This window comes from Cololabis saira, chromosome 9 (genome assembly GCF_033807715.1).
Source record: "Cololabis saira isolate AMF1-May2022 chromosome 9, fColSai1.1, whole genome shotgun sequence".
Lineage (NCBI taxonomy): Eukaryota > Metazoa > Chordata > Actinopteri > Beloniformes > Belonidae > Cololabis > Cololabis saira.
Window position 1 is genome coordinate 35,912,143 of NC_084595.1, and position 27,341 is coordinate 35,939,483.

Below are 27,341 nucleotides of genomic sequence, written 5' to 3' on the forward strand. Positions count from 1 at the left end.
AGACAGTGACATTTGACAGTGATTTGACCATGCTTTTGTCAGAGAACCCCTGGTCCCTGTGGATATGGACATCAGACCTGCCAAGCGCAGGAACCGATGCAGATATTTCTTTCCAGGTGTACGGAGAGAAGGGCAAGTCAGATGAAATTAGGCTGGCCAACAAAACAGACAATTTTGAACAGGGACAGGTGGACAAGTTTATGGTAAGTACGCTATTTTTCACTCGAACATGCACATAATAACAAGTCAGATACTGAGGGGTCAGTCGTTATGTGTCCCAGGTCGAGCTGCCCAATTTGGGAAAACTAACCAAACTCCGCATCTGGCATGAGAAAAGAAATCCTTTTGCTGGATGGCATCTCAGCAAGGTGAGATTTCTCAAATGTAATGGTCCATAGTCAATGAATCTACCCAGTTGTTGACACGTTTGCACATTATTTCAAGAATGATAACCAATATTTCTATTCAATTTTCAATTCAATTCAATTTTATTTATATAGCGTCTATTACAACATAAGTTCTCTCTAGGTGCTTTCCAGAGACCCAGAACATGACCCTCAAGCAATTACGATTGCGACTGAGGGAAACAAATATATTATATAATATTCATATTCTGAATATATCTTATATTCAGATGTGTATATGATGTAACACCAGTTTCAGATGATGCAGACTTCACTTAGAGAAAGTGCACAGTGGATTGTACTGTCGAAATTCACTCCTTAAAACCAGCTGCTGTGATCACAGCTTGGAAACATGGTTGAAAAGGAGGCTTTTGTACTGTATTTCTTTGATATTCTAACCAAAGCGTACCACTGTAACTTATTTATGAACTTAGTCTTTGCTTTTGAAAGAACAGCATACTGTGTTTTTATTTTGATTTAGGACATTAGTAACTTCAGGGGAAATAGACTTACAGTATAATAGCCACTAAATAATCAAATATTTCAGGCGATTTCATCCCTTCTTGAAACCAACACAGACGTTTTGGTGATAGTTAAGAATCTCAGCCCATGTGTGGCACATTAAATAACTGAAAATCTTTGTAATGAGACTTGACTCTATTCCCTCAGGTAACCCTGATGAAGTCATTAACAAAAGAGAAGTATACGTTTCCATGTGAGCGGTGGCTGGACATGAATGAAGACGACAATGAAGTTGTGAGGGAGCTTCCTGCCACTGGAGAACTCATCGATGAAACGTTGCCCCGTACGTCCACACCATAGGTCCACACACTCACCAACACCCAAACATGTTTTTCCAATTACTGAGAAGAGTGTAAACAATCATCACTGAAGTCATTCTGCTGTGCAGTGGTCAAATACAGAGTGACAGTGTGTACGGGGACTGTTGGTGGCAGCGGCACAGATGCATCAGTTTATCTCAATCTGATTGGAGACCGGGGGGACACTGGAGAACGGCTGCTGGTCAATTGCAAAAACAACGTCAACAAGTTTGAGAAAGGAAACGTGAGTACACTCAGCACATCTGATAAGTTGTTTTAATCTAATGCATATTGAAGAAGAATCAAACCTTACTTTTATTCATACACAATGGAGCATTATGTTTGCTCTTGACAAAAAACGGAAATGCTAAGAAAATGTTCCTTATACTCAAGTTTTAACCCCAAATGAGTTTCAACTTGACCCCGAAAAAACATTTTTTTAAAAGAAGATGCTATTTTCTTTAGTCCAAATGCTATAAACAGACCATACCTTGAGCAATCACAGTATTTTAATGAAGCAAATTAATGCAAAAGTCCTCTTGAGAATTTTTTCCGGGTTTTTCATCAACACTTGCTGGTGTTTTGTCCTTCTAGTTTGATGAGTTTATAGTCGAGGCAGGAGCCATTGGGCAGATCCACAGAGTGAGGATTGGACACAACGGTAAAGGAGGAGGCTGTGGCTGGTTCCTGGACAAAGTGATTGTAAGAGAAGGACAGGCTGAGGCCAACGCTGTGGAGTTCCCCTGCAACAGGTTTATTAATCTCAAATAAAATTCTAATCTTTCACCACAAGAATTTAATATTTTTTTCGTCTGCTGCACTAGCAAGAGATGGCTATTTGTTCATTTACTTATTTATTTTCCCCATTATGACAAAACTCTCATCTCACGGCTAAAGTCACTGTTTGCCTTTACCCATTTGATCTTCATCATTAACTGAGGCTCATGAAGTGTCTAAATGATTCATCATGTCTTCATGATTTCATGCAGGACTTCAGTTATATGTTAGATAACTACCTGAATAAGCCAGTCGTCCTACTAACATATTCCTGTAGAAGTGTCAGATGAGATGAGATGAGACGACAGACTTCTCCCTGAATGTGCTGTGCAGGTGGCTGGATCGCAATGAAGATGATGGACAGATCGTTAGGGAATTAGTGCCGTTCTCAGATGGACAGCGTCTTTACAGTAAGTTACTACCTACAATTTTCTTGATCATTTGAATTTGATTCTGATACTTCTATTTGTGTTTGTGGGTCAGATTACAGCTATCATGTTGCGGTGAAGACAGGTAACATCCCCGGGGGCAGCTCAGACTCCAATGTGTTTGTGAAGCTGTACGGAGAGAAAGGTGACACCAGTAAGACGATGCTGGTGGTCTCTGCCAATAACCTGGGGAACTACTTTGAGTCGGGCCGTGTTGACATCTTCACTCTGGACACATTTGATATTGGACAGGTTCTCTTATTAGATGTTCACAATACTATGATAAGGTCTCCCAACATGTCAAAATATGCTTTTAAAGTACCTTCATTGTATATCAGTCCTTACCAGAGAAGTCTGGCCTCTTTCTTATATTTAATTTGTGATTCTTCAGTGATAACACCTATTGGTTGTCAAATGTATACAATGTCACTTTTTTTCTTCCCAATCCTACACCAGATCAACCGTTTGCTAATTGGTCACACCAATGAAGGCATGAATGCTGGCTGGTTCTTGGACAGTGTTCAGATTCTGGTTCCAGTCCATGGAAAGAATTACATGTTCCCCAGTCACCGCTGGCTCTGCAAGGACAAAGCTGATGGGAAGACAGAGGTGGAGATTTATCCGAGTGAGATCCTGGACATGGAAAAGCGTAGGTGACACTTGCACAGTCACAAAATTACCCGAAAATAGATATAAGTGCACAATACATGTGGTAATTCAATATCTATTTATTTATTTATTTCCATGGAAGCAGTTTAAATGATATGACGCACATGCAACCAATCACCCCAAATTACTCTGAATATTGTTGCAACCTACATACAATCAAATATGTTACAGTGTCTTTAAATGAGCTGTCTTGTATTGTAAAGGCTGTAAAGGGTGTCCATTCTATGTCAGATTTGCAGGTGCTCTTCATAGTGTTCCAGTGTGTGTCATTCCTCGGGGAAAAGTAATTAAAGTTACTGAGACTCTTAAGCTCTGTCTCCTGCTGAAGAAAAACAACAAACTATCCACTTTCAATGCATCTCATGTCAGTGTCATATCTAATACCTATGTAGAACTCAGAACACTCAAATAAAGACTTGGCAATATAGCCTCAGATAGTAATTTTTTTTTTTTTTTTTTTATTGATCTTTTTATAAGAAACAACATACACTTAACACATGGAAACGTGTAGTCGAACAGACGCATTATACATTGTCTCCTTTTTTTTTTTTTTTTTTTTTTTTTTTTTTTTTTAAACACACAAAACCTAACAAAGGAACAGAGTCTCTGTAGCGTTAAAAATTAAATAAACAGATGAGCAAGAAATGAAACTGGAAATAAATAAAACATAAAAAAAAACAAATTAAGGAGATGAAAAGAAAATTAAGGGAGGGGGTGGGGTCAGTCGGTGGGTAGAGTCTTCAACGCGGTGAAGTGGTCTATGAACGATTGCCATTTGTGAATGAATTTAGCTGAGTTGCCTTTTACAGAGTATCTCACCTTCTCCAATTTAATAAAAAACATAACATCACTAAGCCAAATAGAAATAGACGGGGGCCTGGGGGATTTCCATAAAAGTAAGATACGACGTCTTGCTAAAAGGGATGTGAAAGCCAATACTTCTGACTGTGTGTGGCTGATATGTGAGGAGTCGACAGTGAGTCCGAATATTGCTAAGAGAGGGGCCATAACAACTTTTTTACCCAGAACTTTAGACATGATCACAGAATAATCACTCCAAAATTTCTGTAACCTAGGACAGGAGAAAAACATATGACTTAAATTGCAGGGAGAACCCTGGCATCTGTCGCATAAGTCTGCAACATTCGGATATATTTCCGATAATCGGGATTTTGATAGGTGGGCTCTATGCAGCACCTTAAATTGAATAAGTTCTAATCTAGCGCAAGGCGTGCTAGATCGTATGCTACGGATAGCTTTATCCCACAGCTCCCCTGTGAAGTCAAGGCCCAACTCTCGTCCCCAACCCTCCCGAGCTTTATCTACAGAATGATCATCAAATGTCATACACAGTGCATATATCTTAGATATCAGAGACTTTTGACTGAGTTTCATAGTTAGAAGATCATCCCACGGTTGGTTCGCAGGAAGGGAAGGGAAGCATGGAAACAAAGCAGAGGCGCAGTGTCGAAGCTGGAAGTAGCGAAACAAATGGGAGGCAGGCAAATTGAACTTTGACCTCAGATCTGAGAATGTGGAAAAGATGCCATCCTTATATAGATCCCTGAAGTGCTTAATGCCCCGGTTGTACCAAATCATAAAAGTGGTGTCTATTAGTGATGGAGGGAACAGATGATTCTTAGTAACAGGTGTATAGATGGATGGAGAAGCAAATTTAAAGTGGCGCCTAAACTGTGACCAAATCTTAAGGGAGGAAAGCACCACAGGGCTATTTGTAAACTTAGAGGGATTCAATGGTAAAGAGGAGGAGAGTAGGGCCGTTACAGAGGATGAAGAGAGTGACTGAGCCTCCAATCTGCACCATAATAACTCAGGAGACTGAAGCCAATAAATTAGTTTGTGAATATGCGCTGACCAATAGTAAAGCATAAAGTTTGGTAGTGCTAGACCCCCATTAAATTTAAATTTTTGGAGAAGCGAATACCTCACTCTGGGTGTCTTACCGGCCCATAAAAAGTTGGAAACAATTTGGTCAAGTGATTTAAAAAAAGATTTTGGTAGAAATAAAGGAGTGCATTGGAACAAAAAAAGAAATTTAGGCAATACAGTCATTTTCACTGTGTTAATTCTTCCTATCAGCGACAGTGGTAGGGAGTTCCACCTCTGTAAGTCCGCCTTCACTTGAGTTACCAGTGAGGAAAAATTAGCGGTGAAAAGAGAGGGCAGAGTGCGGGTCACATTAATCCCTAAGTATCTAAAGCCCGACGGGCTGAGTTTAAAGGGGATATCAGATTGTTTGAGTTGTAAAGCAGAGGAGTTTATGGGGAAGCATTCACACTTGTTAAGATTGACCTTATAGCCGGAGAAGGATCCATAATTCTTCAACAGAGATAATATTGGTGCAATGCTGGTTAAAGGGTCAGATACATATAAAAGGAGGTCGTCTGCATAAAGTGACAATTTGAGTTCCACATTGGACCTAGAGACTCCGCGAAATAGAGGAAGAGTTCTTAGAGCAATTGAAAGTGGTTCGACGGATAGAGCGAATAGCAAAGGGGAGAGAGGGCAGCCCTGTCTCGTGCCACGTGATAATGTAAAATAAGTGGAGTAGTTGTCATTGGTGTGAATGCTGGCCTGAGGGGAAGTGTAAAGAAGTCTAATCCACGATATAAACCTGTGTCCAAATCCGAATTTATGAAGTGTTGCAAAAAGATAGTTAAATTCGACACGATCAAACGCTTTTTCAGCATCAATTGCGATAACAACTTCAGGGAGTGGAGAAGAATCTTTAGAGAGAATCACATTAAGAAGTGTACGAACATTATAAAAGAGCTGGCGTCCCTTGATGAAACCATTCTGCTCCTCAGATATGATGCTAGGAAGGATCTTATCAAGACGAATTGCTAGCGCTTTGGCTAAAATTTTGACATCCACATTCAGTAAAGACAAGGGCCTGTAAGAAGTGCATGATTCAGGGTCCTTGTCCTTCTTCAAAAGGAGGGCAATGGACGCCTGCATTAAAGAGGGAGGCAATGAGCCATGATCAAGGGACTCATTGTACATTGAAAGTAAAAGGGGGGCTAATTTGTCTTTGAATTTTTTGAAAAACTCAGCTCCGAACCCATCGGGACCAGGGGCCTTGTTGCTTTGCGTAGCTTCAATGGCGGCAGCAATTTCTTGCAAGCTGAAAGGAGCATCGAGGCCATTAGCCACATCCAAATTAATAGTAGGGACAGTGATATTATCAAGAAAGGAGGTCATTTCTGCTGTGTCAAGTGGAGATTCTGACTCATAGAGAGAGGAGTAGTATGACTTAAAAATTGTGTTGATGGCGATTGGATCGGTGGTAAGTGTGCCATTAGAATCTCTAATGCTGGGAATCAGTCTCGACGTTGCTTGCCTTTTTAATTGGTGAGCCAATAACCTGCTTGGTTTATCGCCGTGTTCATAATAGTTGGCATGAGCGCGTAATAGGAGCCGTTCAGAATCGGCTGTCGCTATAAGATCGAATTTTGACTGCAAATCAAGCCGTTGTTTCAGTAAACTCGGACTTGGGTTAACTGAGTTTAGTCTGTCTGTGTCCTGAATTTTAGATGTGAGCTCCTGTAATTTAGCCCTGCGGATTTTACTGGCGTATGCTGAATAAGAGATAATCTGTCCTCGCAAATATGCTTTGAGTGATTCCCATACTAGCGAAAAACTGGTAGAGTCTGTTTTGTTTAGTGCAATGAAATCATCTATTGAAGCAGATATAGAAACATTAAATGCATCGTCGGATAAAAGCAATGGATTAAACCTCCAGGGAGAAGAAAAACGGGGGCGCTCAGACCATGTTATATTCAAAGTTAGAGGGGCGTGATCCGAAATAACAATTGGGTGGTATATGACAGAAGTAACTTTGGGGAGAAGAGAGCCATCAACAAAAAAATAGTCAATACGTGAATATGACTGATGTACTTGAGAAAAAAAAGAGAATTCCTTATCTCCAGGATGTGAGAACCTCCACGGATCAACAAGCCCGTTCTTGACTGTAAAATCGGTAATAGATTTTGACATAGAGGATTGAGTCAAAGTACGAGGATTCGAACGGTCCAAAGAAGGATTAATAACACAATTCAGATCACCGCCCAGTATTGTAATATGCGTATTTAAGAAAGGGAGGTTGCCAAACAGCCTATCCGTAAAATTGGGGTCATCAAAATTAGGGGCATATATATTCACCAACAATACAGGGTTACAGTATAGAGTGCCCGCAACAATAAGATATCTACCATTCTTATCAGATATTGTCCTGGAGACGGAGAAATTGACTCTTTTGTTGATCAAAATTGCTACTCCTCTAGACCTAGAATCAAAATTTGAATGAAAAATATCACCCACCCAAGCTCGTTTGAGTCTGAAATGATCTTTATTTCGCAAATGAGTTTCCTGAAGGAAAGCTATGTCAGTGTCTAAGCGTTTCAAATGTGAAAAAATCTTTGATCGCTTAATTGGATTATTCACACCTTTAACATTCCAGCTAGTGAATGTAATGTTTGATCCAGTATCAGGCTTGCGCAGATTACGATCGCTCATAGGCATTCTCTGAGAGAAAATAAGACCGACTCACCCACCACCAGAGGAGATATAAGGAAAAAAGGTAAAAGGGAAAACCAAAACAAACAAAACTCAGGAGTATATACATACCTACAGAGACAAAAAGCCAACATCCCATAACCCCCGCCCACCCACCCAACGCACATTAGATGATCCCATCCCCAAACGATGGAAACAGCCGTGCTGGCTTCAAAGGAAGCCATTCTCGAAAGGAGATGCTTTCGACTGTAAAGCTAGATACAAAAACGAAAACAAAATTAGCTCCTGCAGAGTTAAAACCTTAAAAAAAAAAAAAAAAAATATGAGGCATATGAAACCAACAATCTGAGCCATTCTGACGATCGCTGTCTTGTCAGGGTAACAACAAACGTTAATTAAAATTAAGGAGAACTTTGGCCTATAGAACAATGATATATACATATATGTACTCGCACACCCACACAGACACGCACACACACATGCACACAATTTAAGCAAAGACAGGGGTGCGTGCATATTTTCTAATCAAGGCATCATACCAGAGAAATGATTAGGCCTTCAATTTTAAACGGTGTTGTTCCCATTGATAGTTAGAAGAGAAGAAAAAAAAAAATAAATAAAAAAAATAAAATAACTATTGATAAATTAAAAAAAAAAAAAAAAAAAAAAAAAAAAATTATTAAAAAAAAAAAAAAAAAAAAAAAAAAAGAAAATAACGACATAAAGTCCCATTTTCTGAATTGACTCAGTCACTCACCCCGGGCCAGAGTCCCGCATGGAGGCAAACGAAACCAACAATCTGAGCAATTCTGACGATCGCTGTCTTGTCAGGGTAACAACAAACGTTAATTAAAATTAAGGAGATCTTTGGCCTATAGAACAATGATATATACATATATGCACTCGCACAACCACACAGACACGCACACACATGCACACAATTTAAGCAAAGACAGGGGTGTGTGCATATTTTCTAATCAAGGCATCATACCAGAGAAATGATTAGGCCTTCAATTTTAAACGGTGTTGTTCCCATTGATAGTTAGAAGAGAAAAAAAATAAATAAAAATTAATAAATAAAAAAAAAAAAAAATAATAAAAAAAATAAAAAATAATTAAAAAAAAAAAAAAAAAAAAAATTACGACATAAAGTCCCATTTTCTGAATTGACTCAGTCACTCACCCCGGGCCAGAGTCCCGCATGGACAGCAAGCTGGATAAATCGTCCCAGAAAATTAGCTGGTAGTCACTTTTTTTATTTTCCTGATGAATGCCAGGGCTTCATCTGGCGACGTGAAGTCACGCTGCTGGCCATCATGGGTTACACGCAGCCGGGCGGGGTACAGCAATCCATACCGGACTCCTTCAATCTCCCGCAGCTGACGGCGCACGTCATTAAAGGCAGCGCGCGCCCGCGCTGTCTTGGCTGTGTGATCCGGGAACACGGAGATGCTCATACCCCGGACTTTTATCCGCTGCCGCTCTCTCGCCTTTCTCAGGATGTCAGCGCAGTCGGTGTAGTAATGGAGCCTTGCCACTATTGCGCGGGGCCGCTCCCCGGTCTTCGGTCTCGGCATGAGGGTGCGGTGGGCTCGGTCCACCACCGGCTCTGCGTCGAGGGAGAAGGCTTCCGCCAGGAGCCTGGAAACACCTGCTGCAGATGAAGAGTCAGGATCCTCCTCCGGGACGCCAATAATCCGTACGTTCTGCGGACGGGACCTTGACTCCAAATCCTCGCATCTGTCCTCCAGCCTCACATATTCTTTCGACAAGTGATCAACTTTTTTCTGGAGAGCAACGATGTCATCTGAGCAGCTTGAGAGCGAGAGCTCGATCCCAGCGACCGTGGCTGCGAGACCCGCGACGTCCGCCTTCATGGAGGAAATACTGCCAGAAAGATCAGCTTTAAGGGAAAGCAGCTCGGACTTAATGGACGTTAAATTCTCGTTCAGTGCTTGCTGAAGCTCTGACCTAAATACAGCCGCAACATCATTGCGAAGAGCGGAGAGAAGTTCGGTTTTAAGCCGTCTGAACTCCGCAGCTGGAACCTGCGCAGCGCAGGTGCTCTCCGGAGGAGGGGAATCACCGCGGGGCGAGGAGACGGCATGAGCAGCAGGCCGCGGGTTAGCTGGAGGGTTATTCCCCGCTTTGAAGGACTTTGGAGGCATTTCCGTGGTAAGTCGTCGAAGTAACCGCGTTGAAAATAGGTTAGTTAAAACCAAAGCCGTGGGAGTGATACAAAAAGTGCCAATAAATGCTGAATTAAAATTAACTCTGCAGGAGCTCCGCTAATTACGTCTCACCCCATGTAAAGCTAAGCCGGAAGCCCTCAGATAGTAATTTAAAAAAATGATCATATATCCACATAAAAGGGACAAACGTTTTGCCCCAGATTATTATAGAGCTTTACAACTGGACTAACCAGACCACTAATCAACGGGTAATTGATCACACTCTGTTGTGCTGGGCTACCTGATGTTACTTGCCTAGGTTACTAGGCTTGCAATCAGCTAACACCACTCCCTGGCTTAAGTCATTCACTGGTGACTGACTGAAGATGAAGATGAAGAAGATCCCCTTGCAAAAACAGGGCTTAAAAAGCACTTGTGGCAGGGTGGAGGAGCTGCAGCCACTCAGGCTGATTAGGGCACAGGTGGGCCCAATCAGCCTCTCCACTCTGCCAGCCTTCATAAGGCATAGCTGCCCAGCAGCAAGGGCTCCTGAGAAGCTGTGTGAAGGTGCTTCTGCACGTGTTGGCGGTGGTTTATGGTCTCATAAAAGGGTCTGCACGAAACTCCGTGTCTCTCCATCCTTCGGTCGGCCCCGGTAGCACTCGCCCTGCTACAGCACTCTTCAGAAAACCTATGAGAGACATCCCAAGGGGTTTGTCCAGTTGTTTTATCACATAGTCTGTGGTTTTCTTTCATATTTTGAATGAGATTCTGGCTCTAACAAGCATGGTAGGATATGAGGTGTTGAGGTCAATTATAGGAAATGTGGTACGTGTGGATAATATGGTAAAAACTGAGAACTTTTCCAGGCGAAAACAAGAGTTGTGTGCATTTATGAGCAATATCTACCTAACAGCAAGCCATAGGAACTCAACAAATCAGGACACACTTGAGCCAAATCAGGTCATTTTAAAGAAGAGACTCTCTTTTTCATTTTTGGTCTCTTTTGTTAAAAAAACTGCAGGTAGTGGTATAAGAAATTAAAATTAGATAAGTAAAAGTGAGCATAATACAAAACAATAAAAATCCTAATAACAGGTTCTACATCTGAGATCATATATAAACACATCTATCAAAACACATTACTTTATTTTGAATTTCAGTCATTTACTGCATATACCGTAACTGAATGGATAAAACCTCTGGTCTGTTGATTTGCAAGCTGCTGCTCTGAAGCCTTTATTTCAGCTTTTAGCTGCTGAATCTTTCTAGAGCAAGAGATGATCATATCTAGACAAAAAAGATTAATGACTCATGAAAAAACTTTGACTTTGGATTTCATGAGCGATGTTTGTTTTGAATGGGAGTCAATCAGACGCGGAGATGTTTTGGCGCCAGTGTCTCGCAGCTGTCTGTTAAGCACTTCCACACTGGCTTCACATAAAACAACAGATGGGTTTCATCCATCACTTCTGACTTCATCAGAACTCTTAGACAACAATGGTGAAGTTAAATGTCTGTTTTAACATTCAAATATGACGGGGCACTGTTGGAATCATCTCACAGTTACTTTCAGTGAAGACCCTTATGCATAAAATCTAACAATCTAGGTGTAATTTTGATCAAACAGCTGATTTTCTCATAGTTTTGTACAATTACAACTGCTTTCAAAAACTATTTAGCACCTTTGCCTTGAAAAGTCATGTAAATTCTCCTTTTTATCTGAGGTATGCATCATTTTAAGGCGTATGCGCTCATACATAAGTACGTTCTAGCAGTTTTAAAGGTTATTTATGTGTAATACTCTATCATATATTTTCCAGTGATCAACTATGAGATCCTAGTTTTAACTGGAGATGTGATGTTTGCTGGCACCAATGCCAAAGTGTTCATCCAGATCTACGGGGACAATGGGAAGACAGAAGTCATCACCCTCCAAAGCAGATCTAATAACTTTGAGCGCAACACAGTGGAGATTTTTAAGGTATCAAAAAACTGGATTTCATGCATTTAGTTGCTCCAAAAAAGCATTTTAATACTAATGGTTAAGAAAAATACTTTTTTATACATTTTAAGTATAAACTTTGCGACTGCTTTTACAGATAGAAGCCAAAGATGTGGGGAAGATCTTCAAGATACGCATCGGTCACGATGGCTCTGGGATTGGATCTGGCTGGTACTTGGAATTCGTGGATGTCAAACGTTTAATCATGGCTTTGGTGCCCAAAGAGAAGAAGAAAAAGGAGGACAAGAAAAAGAAGAAGAAAAAAAAGAAAGATGAGGAAGATGAGGATGAGGAGGGGGGAGAGGAGATGCAGCAGGTGGTGCTCACTTATCATTTCCCCTGTTCGCGCTGGCTGGCTGGCGGAGAGGAGGATGGGGAGCTGGTGGTGGAGCTGCTACCAGAGGATGGAGAGCATCTCGAAGGTACAAAACAGATGAAAAGATCATTTTGAAGAGAGGCTGGATGAACATCTCTCTCCCAAGCTTCAGGCATCCGAGTTCATTTTGGTAACAGGAGCATCCTGGCTGCTAACTAACTTGCCCCTTTGACTAGACCTCGTTAAAGTTGTTTATTTCATTTTTTTTACATTATGCTGTTTTTGGCCAACATCTCCCATACCAGTACCTTTTAAAGCCATTTTTCAGTCTTTGCTGTTCTCCTTACTGGACCTTGCAAGTCACTGGGAAAATCCAACCCTCCTGTCATCAGGTCAAATCTGTTGCACTTGCATGAGGTTCAGATGAAATGAATCATGAGTGCAAGATGACATTCTTTATGCACATAACTGTGTTGTAAAAGTAAAGAGAATGTTTTGTTCTCAGGAAAACCTTTTTCGCATTTTCTTCCCTCTTTGTGTGCGCTCCCTTTGTCAAACTTAATAGAATTGAAAAGGCACATAAACAAGAAATTTGTTTCAAGCTGCTGAATCCAGCTGTTCTTTTTCCATATTGCATCCAGATATTTTCATTCTTATCTTCTTTGAGCACAGACATCATTGAGCAAAGAAGTTTATCTACAAGTGTATCCTCTGTGATTAAGACATAGAAAAAACTAAATCATTTCTGTTTTCTTTTCAGTGAAATAAACTGCCACCTGCAGTTATATGCAGTTATTTTTTTAATATTTTAGGCCCTATTTATCTCTTGCATTCAGCACTAATGGTGTGATTCACGTGATTTGATTTGACACAGCTTCCTGGCTCGCACATGTGACAGGTTGAGGAGGCGTTAGTAATTCATTCCTTGTTTTGTCCGACAGGCAACACCTATGAAGTGTGTGTCTTCACCGGTGACATCCTGGGAGCTGGGACGGATGCCAACGTCTACATTAATATTTATGGGGAAAATGGAGACACGGGAGAGCGGCACCTGAGCGATTCTGACAACCTCAACAAATTTGAACGAGGGGAGGTATGATGGGTTAACAAAGCTTTACCTATGTGAAACATGGTCACTACAATTACCGGTGAAACTGGAGGAATCCTATAAAGCATGCTCTATTGTTGCTAGTAAAGAAAAATCATGGCCTGAGTGGCGGTGGCTGTCTTACATACCCCGGGACTGCCTGCTCCTCAGTTATTAATAACATCTTAGACACCTTAACACTCAACAGATGTACATATCACAAGGTCACTTGCACATAGGGTCTTTGGAGGGGGGGACACTTCTAAATGTGGCTACTGGCATAGCCACACGGTGGCCTGACCCCCTCCCTGTTTTAACCGCATTAGTCACACCCACTCGCCATCACCATCACCAGGGGCGGGAGTGAGGTCTTCCTCCACCCATGTTTACCGCATTCAGCCTGGGGCGGGGGACCACAGGAGGGATTGATGGCCAGACCCGGGTATGGGCTCGCCGTGTTGCCTGTCTGCTGGGCTGTGCCGGGCCTCCAGGGGGGAGATGGGAGTGGTGAGAGAATGATTGTCCATGTCTTTGTTAGTGAGTGCATGTTAGTGTATCTGTGTGAATGGGTGTCCTGCGGTGGACTGGTGACCTGTCCAGGGTGAACCTCTGCCTCTCGCGTGTAATTAGCTGGGACGGGCTCCGGCAGACCCCCGTGACCCTGCAGGGGATAGGGTGGGTATATAAAATGGATGGATGGATGGATGGATGGGTGTCCTTTGTCTAAACCTGGGTTTGGGGCTCTTTGCTGTTTGGCCTATCCGGGTGTCTCCTTGTCGGGGGGTTCCCTCTCTCCGGGCTCGTCTCCGTTCCCCCTCGCTGCCCTTGCAGCTGGGCACATCTTTGGCTCTGGGGGGCCCGCTTTCATTGGGACGGGTGCCGGTCCGCCGGCATCAACGGTCGAAGTGGCCCCGTCTCTCCGGGCAGGCTGGCCTCTCGCCGGGTGGGGGTTGTGGGCCTGGAGGGTGTGGACCTCCCGGCCCCCTGATCGGCCTATGCCGGGTGGCTGGTGCTCGGCTGGGTACCGGTCCATCAACGTGGGTTTCCTGGCTGCCTCCTCTCGTGGTCATGGCTGTCGGGGGGGTTTCCTCCCGCCCTGTTCTGGTCCTCCGTGTAGCTGCTGGTGGCCTGGGTTCGGGTTTCTTCCATGTCGACTTCTGGTCTCTTGGGTGGCTTGGTTTTGCCCTCCTTCCTCCACTCTAGTTGCAGTTCTAGGTAAAGCCTTGTTTTCACTTTGCGCACACAGTTACACAGACATACACACCTGCTCATTCACCTACATACTCACTCCGCAGTTTTGGGGGACAAAAAATTGCAGTAGCCTAGTTTTGATTCAGTGTTAGAGACCTGAAATGGTTGCTGTTTGTGTTACTGCCTGTTCCCGTTTCTGTTTGTCTGGTTTCTCTCTTGCAGATTCCAAAGGCTTGTGTGCCCGTTGTGTGTTTTCCTGTGTTTCTCTCATTTCAGACTTGCAGCGGATGCCACCCCCGATCCCCCTCATATTATATGTTAAAAAAGAAAAAAGCTTCATACAATGATGAGAAAACTGGCTTATAGGCTTCTGGCCTGTTATTGCTGGTATCTCTGAGTATTCATGAAAAAAAAAAGAAAGAAAAATCATCATCTCATATTTAAACCCTTTCCTTCATTCACCATTTCGCACATATATGTCATTAGATTGGTCAGCTATTCAAAAGCTATTTTCTAGTATATGCATGGGCTTGGATTGTTTAGTTTCCCATCAGCCACTTCAGTGAAACAAAACTGCTTTTTAAAGGATTTTCATTTTAAATTTGAATACCAAAGTCCATGATGACCATTTTGAACAGCAGTTATATTTTCTCACTTGATGATAGAAATACAGCCTGAGCATCTCATCCGTAAAACCCTGTAGCCTCCGGTATAGGGGGGGAAATGCCATTTAAGAACATAAGCCTTAAATTAGGGAGGGCATAAATGGTTTTAATTTGAAATCATTGCACCAAAGGAGTAGACTCGTCGATAACTTGCTCAAAATAATTGTTTCTATCTACTCAAGTAAATAATGATTCAATTGTTTTGTTTAATTCATGCATTAAAAAGGGTTTAATTTCTTAAGAGTTGCACCCCTTCATGCACTCAGGGTGAAAATTATCCAGTAGTTAGACAAAGATCCAAGCACTTCAAGGCAACATGAGCCTTGCACTGAGGTGTGGGTGGTGAGAGTATTCAAGGAGAATTACAAGGTCCTCTGCAGGCAGCTGTGACTGAACGGGAACCGTAAAGACCCCACTGTGTCACTGAACCTGTCCTACTTTTACTCAGTAGTCGGCCCACATCTTTGAATTATTTATCTGTACAATGTAGCTGGTTCCACGGAAACATGAAAAGCTTCTGTGTTCCGTTTCTTCTGAAAGAAATCAGTACATCAGTTAAACAGAACTGAAAACACAGCCAGAGAAAGTCAAGATGGTTGTTTCACTTTTGACCCTGGACACTGGTGCAACAATGGCAACATATATATATATATATATATATATATATATATATATATATATATATATATATATATATATATATATACATATATACATATATATACTGTATATATATGGATCTCTATATGAATATGAACACACACTAAGAATATTTGACTTTACATGTGCAGGGTCCAGAGCTAGAAAAACATCAAATAGAATGTGAACATTAAAAAGGTTGTACAACCATGAAGCAGATATGTTTAGTGTGTGTCCCAGTCAGGGGCCACCTGACTTGCTATCCATATACAGTTCAGAGGTTGTCATCCATGAACTGGAGTTTGAGCAATATTGCTGCCATCTAGGCAAAAGATTATACCTTTTTCAACTAGGACATTGCTCATTTCAGCAAAACAACACCAAACCATTTCCTGCATGCATTAAAGCACGTAGCTAAAGTGCCCGCAGCTTGGTCCGTCATTTTGAAACGAAAAACATGACGAAGCTGAAATTTTGCATAAAACTTTTGTCACTTTCTAAACTACAGCAGATTGTCTACTCAAGTTTTAATTTGACTCAAAATGAGGATTCATTTTGTTAATAACTATCAAATCTTTATTTCAACACTTAATATGCTGCACTGTGTTGCAATCGCTATATTCTGTTTTATTTACCACTTCGGACTTGGCCTTTCTGTTGAACGGTGTCTCTGGTTGCTGAATTCTGCAGGAAGATGTTTTCATCGTGGCAGCTATTGATCTGGGCCCTTTGAAGAAGCTGCGAATCCGTCATGACAACACCTGCTCTTACTTATCCTGGTACCTGGATCGTGTTGAGATAGTGGACACGAAGGAAGATTTAACGTAAGTGAAAAAGATTTATTTTTACGTAGGTTTTTGTGCAGTGATTCAAATGAAGTTGTGGAAATATCTCATTGTCCATTTAAAGCGGAAAAGCTTTGTGCAATTTCGCAATTGATGATGCTGTAACTGTATCTGTTCAAAATAATCATACGTCACAGTACTGTTCCAAAAATGGAAAAAAAGGTAATTTCGTTGGTAATTAACAGAAAAGATTTTCACCCAAATGGTTTCAAACACGTCACTAAAGATTATGATAATTATTTAACCATGATTATGATTATCTAAAATAATTGGGAATTCATGAAGGCTGCTAAACTTGAGCATAATCTAAATCTAAACTCTATCTAAAGATAAAGGAAGGAAGGGAAAAAAGAAGGGAGAAAGGAAGGAAGGAAGGAAGAAAGAAAAGAAGGGAGAAAAGAAGGAAGGAAGGAAGGAAGGAAGGAAGGAAGGAAGGAAGGAAGGAAGGAAGGAAGGAAGGAAGGAAGGGAAGGAAGGAAGGAAGGAAGGAAGGAAGGAAGGAAGGAAGGAAGGAAGGAAGGAAGGAAGGAAGGAAGGAAGGAAGGAAGGAAGGAAGGAAGGAAGGAAGGAAGGAAGGAAGGAAGGAAGGAAGGAAGGAAGGAAGGAAGGAAGGAAGGAAGAAGGAAGGAAGGAAGGAAGGAAGGAAGAAGGAAGGAAGGAAGGAAGGAAGGAAGGAAGGAAGGAAGGAAGGAAGGAAGGAAGGAAGGAAGGAAGGAAGGAAGGAAGGAAGGAAGGAAGGAAGGAAGGAAGGAAGGAAGGAGAATTAGGTCATTTTGACCCGAAGACAGTACAAGGGTTAAAAGTATATGTGTATGTGAAAAGTCTCAATTGTCAGTAAATCTTATAACCAGACAGACATTTTTGAAAAATGCTCTTTCTTTCACCATCATTATTATGAAAGAAAAAAACTAGGGAGCAGCATCACTGACGCAGACCAAGCGTCTATTTTACTATTTACATTTTTGTTAAATAAACTTAGCAGCTTAACAGCTCTGGGTAATAAATGAAGCCGTGGGTCATCAATATTTTGGTGCTTCCCATATTTTTGTGGATTTGTAACTTTTCACCAGTCTGAGAAACTGTTGTTAAATAGTCCTGTTTTCCACCAAACAAATCTTATTCTCTGTTTCCCAGTTGTGCCTTATGAAATAAAGACATACACCAGCGACGTGTTTGGCGCGGGCACTGATGCAGATGTGTTCATTGCCCTGTACGGAGTCAATGGGCTGTGCACGCAGCAGAAACACCTGTGTGTCAACAGGAGAGAGCGACGGCTGTGCTTTGAGAGAGGAGCTGAGGATATGTTTATTGTGGAGGTGAGCGTGTGGATTTGAACCAAAGATGCTTTAAATCTGTGCACGCAGGTCTGTAGACATAAGTTGTCTTTTCACAGCTGGAGGATGTCGGCGATGTTTTGGAGAAAATACGGATTGGACACGACAACAGGGGCACCAATCCGGGATGGCACCTTGACAGGGTGGAGATCAGGCGACTGCTCCAGAAAGGAAAGGTAGTGAAAGTTCATTTGAGATTAAACCTGCAAAGAGAAATGCATCATGCATCATGCATCATACCTTTTTTTAACTACAAACACTTGTCAGAGTCACTTGTCACTTCCATGTGTGACAGATTTTTCTGTGACCAATGGCAGGGTTCAGAAACTACCATTTTCCCATGCGAGTGCTGGCTGGCCAAGTCTGAAGATGATGGGGAGACAGTGAGGGAGCTGGTCCCCTTTAGTATCGTCACCCAGAAACTCCTCAGGGATGGAACATTGAAGACAACTGAAACTGAGGTTGAGAATCCTTTGGAGAGTAGGTTTTTATTCGTTATGTCACTGTTGGAGTGCAACTAATTTTGTCAAACTCTTAACTTACTTGATTTGCTATACTCGTACTAAAGCGAGAATAATAAACAGCATCACTATTTTCCTCTTCATAAGTATTTCAGTAGAGCATATTATTGTTTCTGCCCTTTCCTGTTAATGGCATTCAATCCAGGGAATAAACAATCTTAATTTAGCATTTTTTCTCTACCTGTCACCACTGAGTTGTGTCTACATTACAGTTCACTCGTACAAGGTGTCTGTGAGGACGGGTGACATGTACAAAGCTGGAACTGACGCCAACGTTTATCTCACCATTTACGGAGACCTGGGAGACACAGGAGAGCGCAAACTTGCAAAATCTGAGACCAGCAAGAACAAATTTGAGAGAGGACAAGTATGTATTGAAAGTCACGATGCATTGAATTACATTATCTTTAGGTACGTTTCCATTAGTGGGGGATCCGGGTACTTTTTCAAGGGCCGGATTGTTGACGCGTGTCTCCGTGATCAGGATTTCTAAATCACGTTCAGCCTTCTCACATGAACACAAGTCACATGAACATTTTCTACCATTTGGACCAGAAACATGTTGCTGCAAGAACATTTAATGAAGATGGACAATCACCAAAAATAAAAAATAGATGGACCAATGAGTCGGTTCACCCCTTGTCCAGTGAGGGGTTTTCTTTTCATCTCAATCGCTACCACCAAAATGTATGTTAAAAAAGTAAAAGTAAAGTTTTTGTTCACAAGCTAATCATGAAAAAGTAAAAAGCAGGGACTGTTACGTCGCCCGGATTGGCGTCACCAGGGCCCCTCCCTGGAGCCAGGCCGGGAGTTGGGGCTTGAAGACGAGCACCTGGTTTCCAGGTCTTTGCCTATGGGACCCGGTCGGGCTCAGCCCAAAATGGCGACTTGGGCTGCTCCTTCACATTGAGAGGAATCAGCTGAGGTAGCTTGGACATCTGTATCGGATCCTCCTGGACGCCTCCCTAGGGAGGTGTTCCAGGCATGTCCCTCCTCCCTATGGAGGTGTTCCAGGCATGTCCCTCCTCCCTAGGGAGGTGTTCCAGGCATGTCCCTCCTCCCTAGGGAGGTGTTCCAGGCATGTCCCTCCTCCCTAGGGAGGTGTTCCAGGCATGTCCCTCCTCCCTAGGGAGGTGTTCCAGGCATGTCCCTCCGGGAGGAGACCCCGAGGAAGACCCAGGACCCGCTGGAGAGACTAGTCTCTCGGCTGGCCTGGGAACGCCTCGGACTCCCCTCGGAAGAGCTGGAGGAAGTGTCTGGGGTGAAGGAAAGTCTGGGCATCTCTGCAAAGACTGCTGACCCAGCGACCCGGTAACAGATGAACTGAAGAAAAAATGGATGGATGAATAGTTCTTGTGTGGCACTACAGTGTACTGTAGCTAAGCCAGCCGAAGGGGCTGAGGACGGGGTCGGCCCTGTTAAGGGGCCAATATACTTGCTGTTTGAGCCTGCGTTCACAACCAGCTGCAACCTCGCTCGCGTAGTACGCAAGGAGAGCTCGTCGTACCGGCGGTGACCGATATGGGGCAGTGAGCAGAGCCAGAGTTAGAAAATTTATAAAATATTTCGTAGTAGTAGGCTATAATCGACCAGCTGGTGGAATAACGGATAAATGAACAAGACTGGAGACTGGAGAGCTCGTTCTTCTTGCCGATGCAGCAACTAACGGCAATATTTTTGCAAATCCTCCATTTGGTTTGACGACTTGTTACTTGGGGTTGTCCCGCTGATTCAGCTCAAAACCAGACACGCGAGTCCGAGACTTTAGGAGAGCGGTTGGCTTTCATCCTGCGCTACGTGGTGACAGGGATGAGGTATCAAGCTGTAGCAGCCGGTTACAGGCTTGCACAGTGTAGCAAGGCTAGTGCTACGGGGGTCGACCGACAGGACAGAGGACACAGGGTTTCATGCAGGAACTCCCCATTCTCTTCTTTCACCCAAGACACACGTGCTTTCAGCTTCAGCAGCTTCCTCCCAGCAGACCTCTTGCTGGTGTGCAGCTGCTCTTTATGAAGGCAGGTAAGGTGGAGAGCCTGATTGGGCACACCTGTGTCCAATTAGCTGAGTGGCTGCTCCTCCACCCTGCCACACACAAGCATGCACATGTCGTCAGGAGATTAATTTACCTAAATAACTGGAGGAAAGTCCATGTCGGTCGAGAAATGATTGAAAAACCTCTGCATCCATCCCAGACGATGGATGAACAGTGGACAAAACACCCCACCAACACCATCACTGCTGCATCTTCCGACGAGCTAGGACATAACGGGCACGACTCTATCTGCACCAGGACTGTGTTGATCTGCCGCCCCTGTTTTTTTTTTTTTTTTTTTTTTTTTTTTTTTTTTTTTACCTTGTCTGCACACATATTATTGATTGATACCATGACGGTAGAAACCAAAAGTGTATATATGTGCATTATTACTATATGTAATATATACATATATATACGCACACATATGCGTACACATACATAAATATACACATACAAACCCAGTGTTTTTTTTTTTTTTTTTTTTTTTTTTTTTGTTTTTTTGGGGGGGGGAGGGGGTGGGGGGGGGGGTGACGACATCCACTGCCAATCCAGGAAGCAGGAACACACGGAGGCACACGTCAAGCACAGGAAATCTGCAACAAAAAACCACAAACAAAGCACGAAACCGGCACGGAGCCAACCAAAACACGAACAGCAATCGACCTAAATCTTGAGATCTGATCGCAGTCTGAGCTAAGCTATCGCTACCGCTACCTAAACCCAAAAACTAGAGAGCCAGCATGCAGGTGAACAAGCCAGTGTGTATGTCTATGTGTGTGTGTGTGTATGTATATGATCATGCGTGTGTGTGTGTGTGTGTGTGTGTGTGTGTGTGTGTGTGTGTGTGTGTGTGTGTGTGTGTGTGTGTGTGTGTGTGCATGTGACTAAATGACTATATGTGTGTATGTGTGTGTGTGTGTGTGTGTGTGTGTGTGTGTGTGTGTGTAATAAACCAAACAAAGCTCCACCTGAAGTGTATCTATAGTGGGGGAGGGGGGGGAGCGACCCCGCCACCCGCGAGACCAGAGGCCGACAAGGAAGAGCCCGGAACCCAGGCCACCGGCAAACCCCACAGAGGGGAGAAGTAGGAGGGAGGCAACCCACCGCCTGCGAGGCCCCCCCCCCGCCCGGCGGCGGCCGAGGGGGCCCGCGGGCGGGGCCCCCACGGCGCGGAAAGAAGCAGCCAGGGATCCCGCGGCGGCGGACCGCGACCCAGGCAATCCCCGGCCACCCGGTCCGGGCCGGACACGCGGCCAGGAGGCCCTCACCCTTCAGGCCAACGACCCCCACCCGGCAGGGGGCCAGCCTGCCCGGAGAGACAGAGCCGCCCCGGCCGCCGACGCGGGCAGGCGCACCCGTCACCCACGAAAGCGCCCCGCCGTAGAGGCAGCGGGGGGGACCGGAGACGGGCCCGGAGAGAGGGAACCCCCCCAACAAGGCGACACCCGCGCAGGCCCGACAACGGAGGGCCCCAGACCCAGGCATCCCATTCATTCATCCATTCACCTATCCGATACCTATACTAATAATAATATAATATACTATACATAATAATAATAATAATAATACTAATAATAATAATAATAATAATAATAACCATCTTTGTATAATATAATATTGATAAATTAATAAGTTTTGATGTCCTGCCAATGGAGGCTCAAATCCTCCATGGCAGGACCCTTCCATACCGCATTCTCACCGACACAGACATACAATCACGCACCGTTTCCCCCTCCCCGGGGGGGTCCAGCACCGCCAGAAGGCACCCCAGGCTGCACGGCGGGCCCCGCCAGGCCCGGGTAACCCGACCCACCCGTCCGAGGCCCAGGCCGGTGAGGGAACGCGGGTGATGTGGGACCCCCTCCCGCCCCTTGTGTTGAGTGCATGTGATTAATGCCATAAAAACAGGGAGGAGGGAGGGCCAAGTATCGATTGACACCGACCCCCCCCCCTCCCGAACTACGTGTCCTTGTCAAGTGTATTTATAAAGTGTTGAATGTGCAGTGTCTAGTTTGCTGTTAAAACCGTGAGGCGGGGAGTGCCGGGCCACGCGGGACAGTGCCCCCCACGACCCGGACCCCCCGCCTTTCGCCTATGTGCGTATGAATCGTGTAGGGGGGGCAAGAGGGGGAGCGGAGGCCGAAGCCAGGAGGCAGGACCAGCAAAGCTGGCCCTGATAAGACACCCGCGTCCCCCCACCGGCCATCCAGTAGACGGGGGCCGGCCCCCCGAGCCGGGCCAGGGCCCCACCGTACCTCCACGGGCGCCCCCGGAGCCGCCGGAGCCCCCAGACGGAGGGGGAAACGGTCCAACATCCTCCCATTCATACTGACAACATAAGACATAGATACCTGGGAATGGCGCCACCCCGCCGCCGCGCCCGCCCGTGCACCCCCCAGTCAGGGGAGGCCCGATCTCCGGACCCGGCCCCACCCCCCCCCCCGAGGCCACCCCGGCGGACACCCCAAGGGTCACGGAGTCCCCACATCCGCAGGGGCACTTGGCCCCCGCCCAGCGACGGAGGACCAAGGCAGCAATGCCCCCCCAGCGCAGACAGCCACCCCCCACCCAGGCAGGACCGGGCCCTCCGGGTGGGACCCCCACGTCCACGGCCCAGCCCCCCCCAGGAGGCCCGGAGACGCCCAAGCCACCGCCCCCCGCCCGAGCCCTCCCCAGCCACCCCCCCCACCGCCATGAGGTACCCCCCCCCACAGGCCCCCAAGGCCCCCACCGGCCAGGGACAGGACCCCGCGGCCCCACCCACCGCCCCCCAGGGGCCACCAGAGGCCCGCGCCCCAGACCCCCCAAGCCGACCCCCAACCCCAAGGGCTACGAGATCACCCCCCCCCCCCGCCCCCACTAGGTAACGAGGCCAATAATCGGGGACCACAGAGAGTGCAATTCAGCCGAGTGTTGTTCAGTGGGGGCAGACATTATCTCACTACTAATATGATCTGATAAAAGATTCCTAAAATGGTTAATACATAAACTGGATTTTTGTTTCCAATTTACTAGAATGGTTTTCTTTGCGATACATAAGGCAGTGAGAACCCGGTGTGTCCAATTAGGATCTATTTGAGTGTCTCCCAGGTGACCTAATATACACACCGTGGGGCACACTGGGATTCTGTGGTCGATCCATGTGGATAAATCCTCACAAATCTCCTTCCAGAACCTCTGTACCGGTGTACAGAACCATAAAGCATGCATATAATTATCTGGGGTGTTCTCTGTGCACTGTGAACAGATATTAGAGGTGACAAAGCCCATCTGGAACATCCTTTGTCCAGTATAATGTATTCTATGAAGAACTTTATACTGTATAAGTTGTAAGTTTGGGTTTTTAGTCATAGTAAACGTATTTAAGCATATTTGTGACCAAGAAAGCTGGTCGGTATTCAGAGAGAGATCCGCCTCCCACTTGGAGATCGGGAGAGAGACTGACTCGTCCAGTTTAGACACTAACCTGTAAAGTTTTGATAACAACTTTAAATTGCTTAGATTTAATAAATCTATTATCTTAGCGGGAAGTTGTAAGTCTAATTGTCTAATTTTGTATGTTTTATTTATTATGGCCTTGAGTTGTTGATACTCTAAAAATTTACTCCTGCTAACTCCGTATTGAACCATAAGTGTATTGAAAGGTACAAACTGTCCTCCTACAATTACGTGCTGTAAATACCGTATTCCTTGATCTCTCCATTGAACGAAGTTAACCATCTTTTTATCATTTTTCACGATGTCTGGGTTGTTCCATATGGGTGTACGGTCACATGGAAAAAGTGAAATTTTAGCTACTTTAAGAAATTCCCACCAAGCTGATAAAGTTGTGCTAATATTAATGCTTTTGAAACATTGATGACGTTTGATACTTTGACTAATAAATGGTAACTCTGAGATTTCTAGTTCGTTGCAAAACACTTGCTCTGAGTCCAGCCATTGACTATCTAAAGGATGATCCTTTGACCATTTTACAATATACTGTAATTTATTGGCAAGGAAGTAATACTGAAAATTAGGTAGCTCTAAACCTCCATATTCTTTAGATTTCTGCAATGTCTTTAAACTAATGCGTGGAGTTTTATTTTTCCACAGAAATTTTGAAACACCTGAGTCCAGCGATTTAAACCAGGAAATAGGGGGTTTGAATGGTATCATTGAGAAAAAATAATTTACTTTTGGTAAAACCATCATTTTAATGGTGGCTATTCTACCCATGAGTGAAATGGGGAGAGAGCTCCATCTAGCAAGATCATCTTCTATTTTCTTTATAAGCTGAACATAATTTAATTTTATTAACTCTGACAGCCTAGGGGAGATGTTTATGCCTAAATATCTAATGTTCCCTGATTGTAATTGAGTATTGGATATATTCCTAAAATTGCAGTTCACGCACAAAACGGTGGATTTAGACCAATTAATAGAATAATCAGACAGAGATGAAAATCCCTCTATAAGTGCAATTGTCTGTGATAGTGAAGATCGTGAGTTCTGGAGGAAGAGGAGTACGTCATCCGCATAAAGACTTATTTTGTGCTCTACTATTTTGCATTGTATACCTTTAATATTTTGATTTTGTCTAATAGCTGCTGCTAAAGGTTCGATAAATATTGCAAATAATGAGGGAGATAGAGGGCAACCCTGTCTAGTGCCTCTTTGCAAGGTAAAACTTGTAGAGATTTGATCATTTGTCCTTACACGTGCCTTGGGAGAGCTGTATAATATTTTTACCCAGTCAATGAAAGATTCACCAAATCCAAATTTATGTAAGGTTGCCAATAGAAACTTCCAATTTACCTTATCGAATGCTTTTTCCGCGTCTAAGGATATAATAGTAGTTTCCTGTTTATTGATACTGGAATAATCTATAATATTTAATAATCTGCGAATATTAGTAGAGGAATGTCTACCTTTAATAAAGCCTGTTTGATCCGGATGTATAATAGAAGGGGTGACTCTTTTCAGACGTTCAGTAAGGGCCTTGCTAATTATTTTAAGGTCTACATTTATTAATGAAATTGGGCGGTAGCTCGATGGGAGCAAGGGATCTTTATCCGGTTTTAATAAAAGACTAATATTAGCAGAGTTCATATTTAAGGGTAAGCTTTTATTTTCCCTAATATGTAGAATCATTTTATAAAATGTTGGTGCTAATATGCTCCAGAATTCCTTATAAAATTCAGCTGGGAAACCGTCTGGGCCCGGAGCTTTATTATTGGGCATATGTTGAAGAGCTTCATGGAGTTCTCCTATTGAGAGTGGTGAATCTAAATTCGTAACCTGTTCCTGATGTAACTTTGGCAGGTTAATTTCTCCAAGAAACTCATTAATGGATTGATCAGATGGTTCAATTTGTGACGAGTATAATTTGTAGTAAAAGTCTCTAAAGATTGAATTTATTAAACAGGGATCATGTGTAACTTCCCCTGACTGGTCCTTAATAGATGTTATGGTTGTTTTTTCTTTGTTTATTTTTAATTGATTGGCTAAATATTTTCCTGATCTGTTAGCATGTGCAAAGTTTTCCAGGCGAAGCCTTTGTACTAGAAACTGCGTTTTTGCGTCAATTATTTTATTTAATTCTATTTTAGTTTTCCTTATTTTGCTAAGGATACGTTCATCTGCAGAAGTCTGGAAGGCCTCCTCTAGCGTCTTTATTTCACCTTCTAATTCTTTTGTTTTTAAGTTGTCTTTTCTTTTTTTATTTGACGAAAAGGAAATTATTTTGCCTCGCATTACTGCTTTCCCAGCTTCCCATAGAACGCTTGCTGATATTTCCGGCTGGTCGTTAATTTGCAAAAAAATGTCCCATTCTTTCTTAAAAAAGTTAGTAAAGTCGGGGTCTTTGAGTAATGATGTATTAAATCTCCAAACATTGGAGGATGATACGCTCCCCCTCTTCCCCAGAGTGAAAGAAACAGGTGCGTGATCGCTAATATTGATTGGGTGTATTTGTGATTCTGAGATATCTCTCATCAGAGAGCTACTGACTAGAAAATAATCTAACCTAGAGTATGAGTGATGCACGGCTGAGAAAAAAGTGTAGTTCCTAAGGGTTGGGTGTAAAGAGCGCCATGTATCGCAAAGACCCAGATCATTCATGTATTGCTTAACAATACTTGCTGACTGCCAACTCCTGTGTCCGCCTGCATTACTGAGCCTGTCCACTCCAGGGTCCAGAACCATGTTGAAGTCTCCTCCGATGATGACTGTGTTGTCTAGGTGAGCAGAAAGTGAGGTGAAAAAAGAGTGAAAAAACGAGGAGTCATCAACATTTGGACCATATACATTAGAAATACATAAATTCAAGCTTTGAATTTGCAAGACTAAAATTAAATATCTACCCTCTGAGTCAATGTGTGTGTCCTTTACAGTGAAATTTACTCTTTTATTAATGAGAATTGCTACCCCTCTTTGTCTGGAGTTGTAACAGGCGGAATAAGCGTGCGGAAATTCTGGCGTGGCCAATGCATCTGCTGAAGCTTTAACTAAGTGTGTTTCTTGTAGTAAAACAATGTCTGCTTGCAGAGTTTGAATTTGATTAAGAAGTTTTAATCTCTTTACTGTGTTCCCGGCCCTGTTTTGACTCGCATGTTTGTCACTGTGCAGCAGCAATGTCACATCATAAATGTGAGGTTAACAGCTGGTCAGCCTCTCTTCAAAACAGTCCGCAAGCTTCCGACCTCCGCCTCAAGTCACTTGTGGTCAGCTGGGGCTCTGACCTGGACCAGTGCCACTCGAACGTCCTGTGTCAACGCGTCAAACGAACGCAACATACGCGTGTCGGGCCATGATGCGTACGCGTTCTGAACAGCAAGTATATTCGCCCCATAGGTTCCTGTCTGGCGGGTTTACCCTGAACCTCCACTAATGGAAACATACTTTTTGGTGACTAAA

The 27,341-nt window shown here is 43.7% G+C and overlaps 1 protein-coding gene across 1 annotated transcript in view; it reads left to right on the forward strand.

The window, feature by feature from the left end:
* loxhd1b (lipoxygenase homology PLAT domains 1b) overlaps nt 1-27,341 on the forward strand; it is a 42,271-nt gene that overhangs the window by 9,203 nt on the left and 5,727 nt on the right. The window contains exons 11-26 of the mRNA XM_061730247.1: nt 43-203; nt 282-368; nt 1,074-1,209; nt 1,315-1,469; nt 1,820-1,977; nt 2,336-2,412; nt 2,486-2,682; nt 2,887-3,079; nt 11,630-11,790; nt 11,909-12,233; nt 13,069-13,220; nt 16,400-16,533; nt 17,648-17,870; nt 17,948-18,064; nt 18,206-18,368; nt 18,622-18,776. Of these exons, the coding sequence (XP_061586231.1) occupies nt 43-203; nt 282-368; nt 1,074-1,209; nt 1,315-1,469; nt 1,820-1,977; nt 2,336-2,412; nt 2,486-2,682; nt 2,887-3,079; nt 11,630-11,790; nt 11,909-12,233; nt 13,069-13,220; nt 16,400-16,533; nt 17,648-17,870; nt 17,948-18,064; nt 18,206-18,368; nt 18,622-18,776 (2,594 nt within the window). The remainder of the gene's footprint in view (nt 1-42; nt 204-281; nt 369-1,073; nt 1,210-1,314; nt 1,470-1,819; nt 1,978-2,335; nt 2,413-2,485; nt 2,683-2,886; nt 3,080-11,629; nt 11,791-11,908; nt 12,234-13,068; nt 13,221-16,399; nt 16,534-17,647; nt 17,871-17,947; nt 18,065-18,205; nt 18,369-18,621; nt 18,777-27,341) is intronic.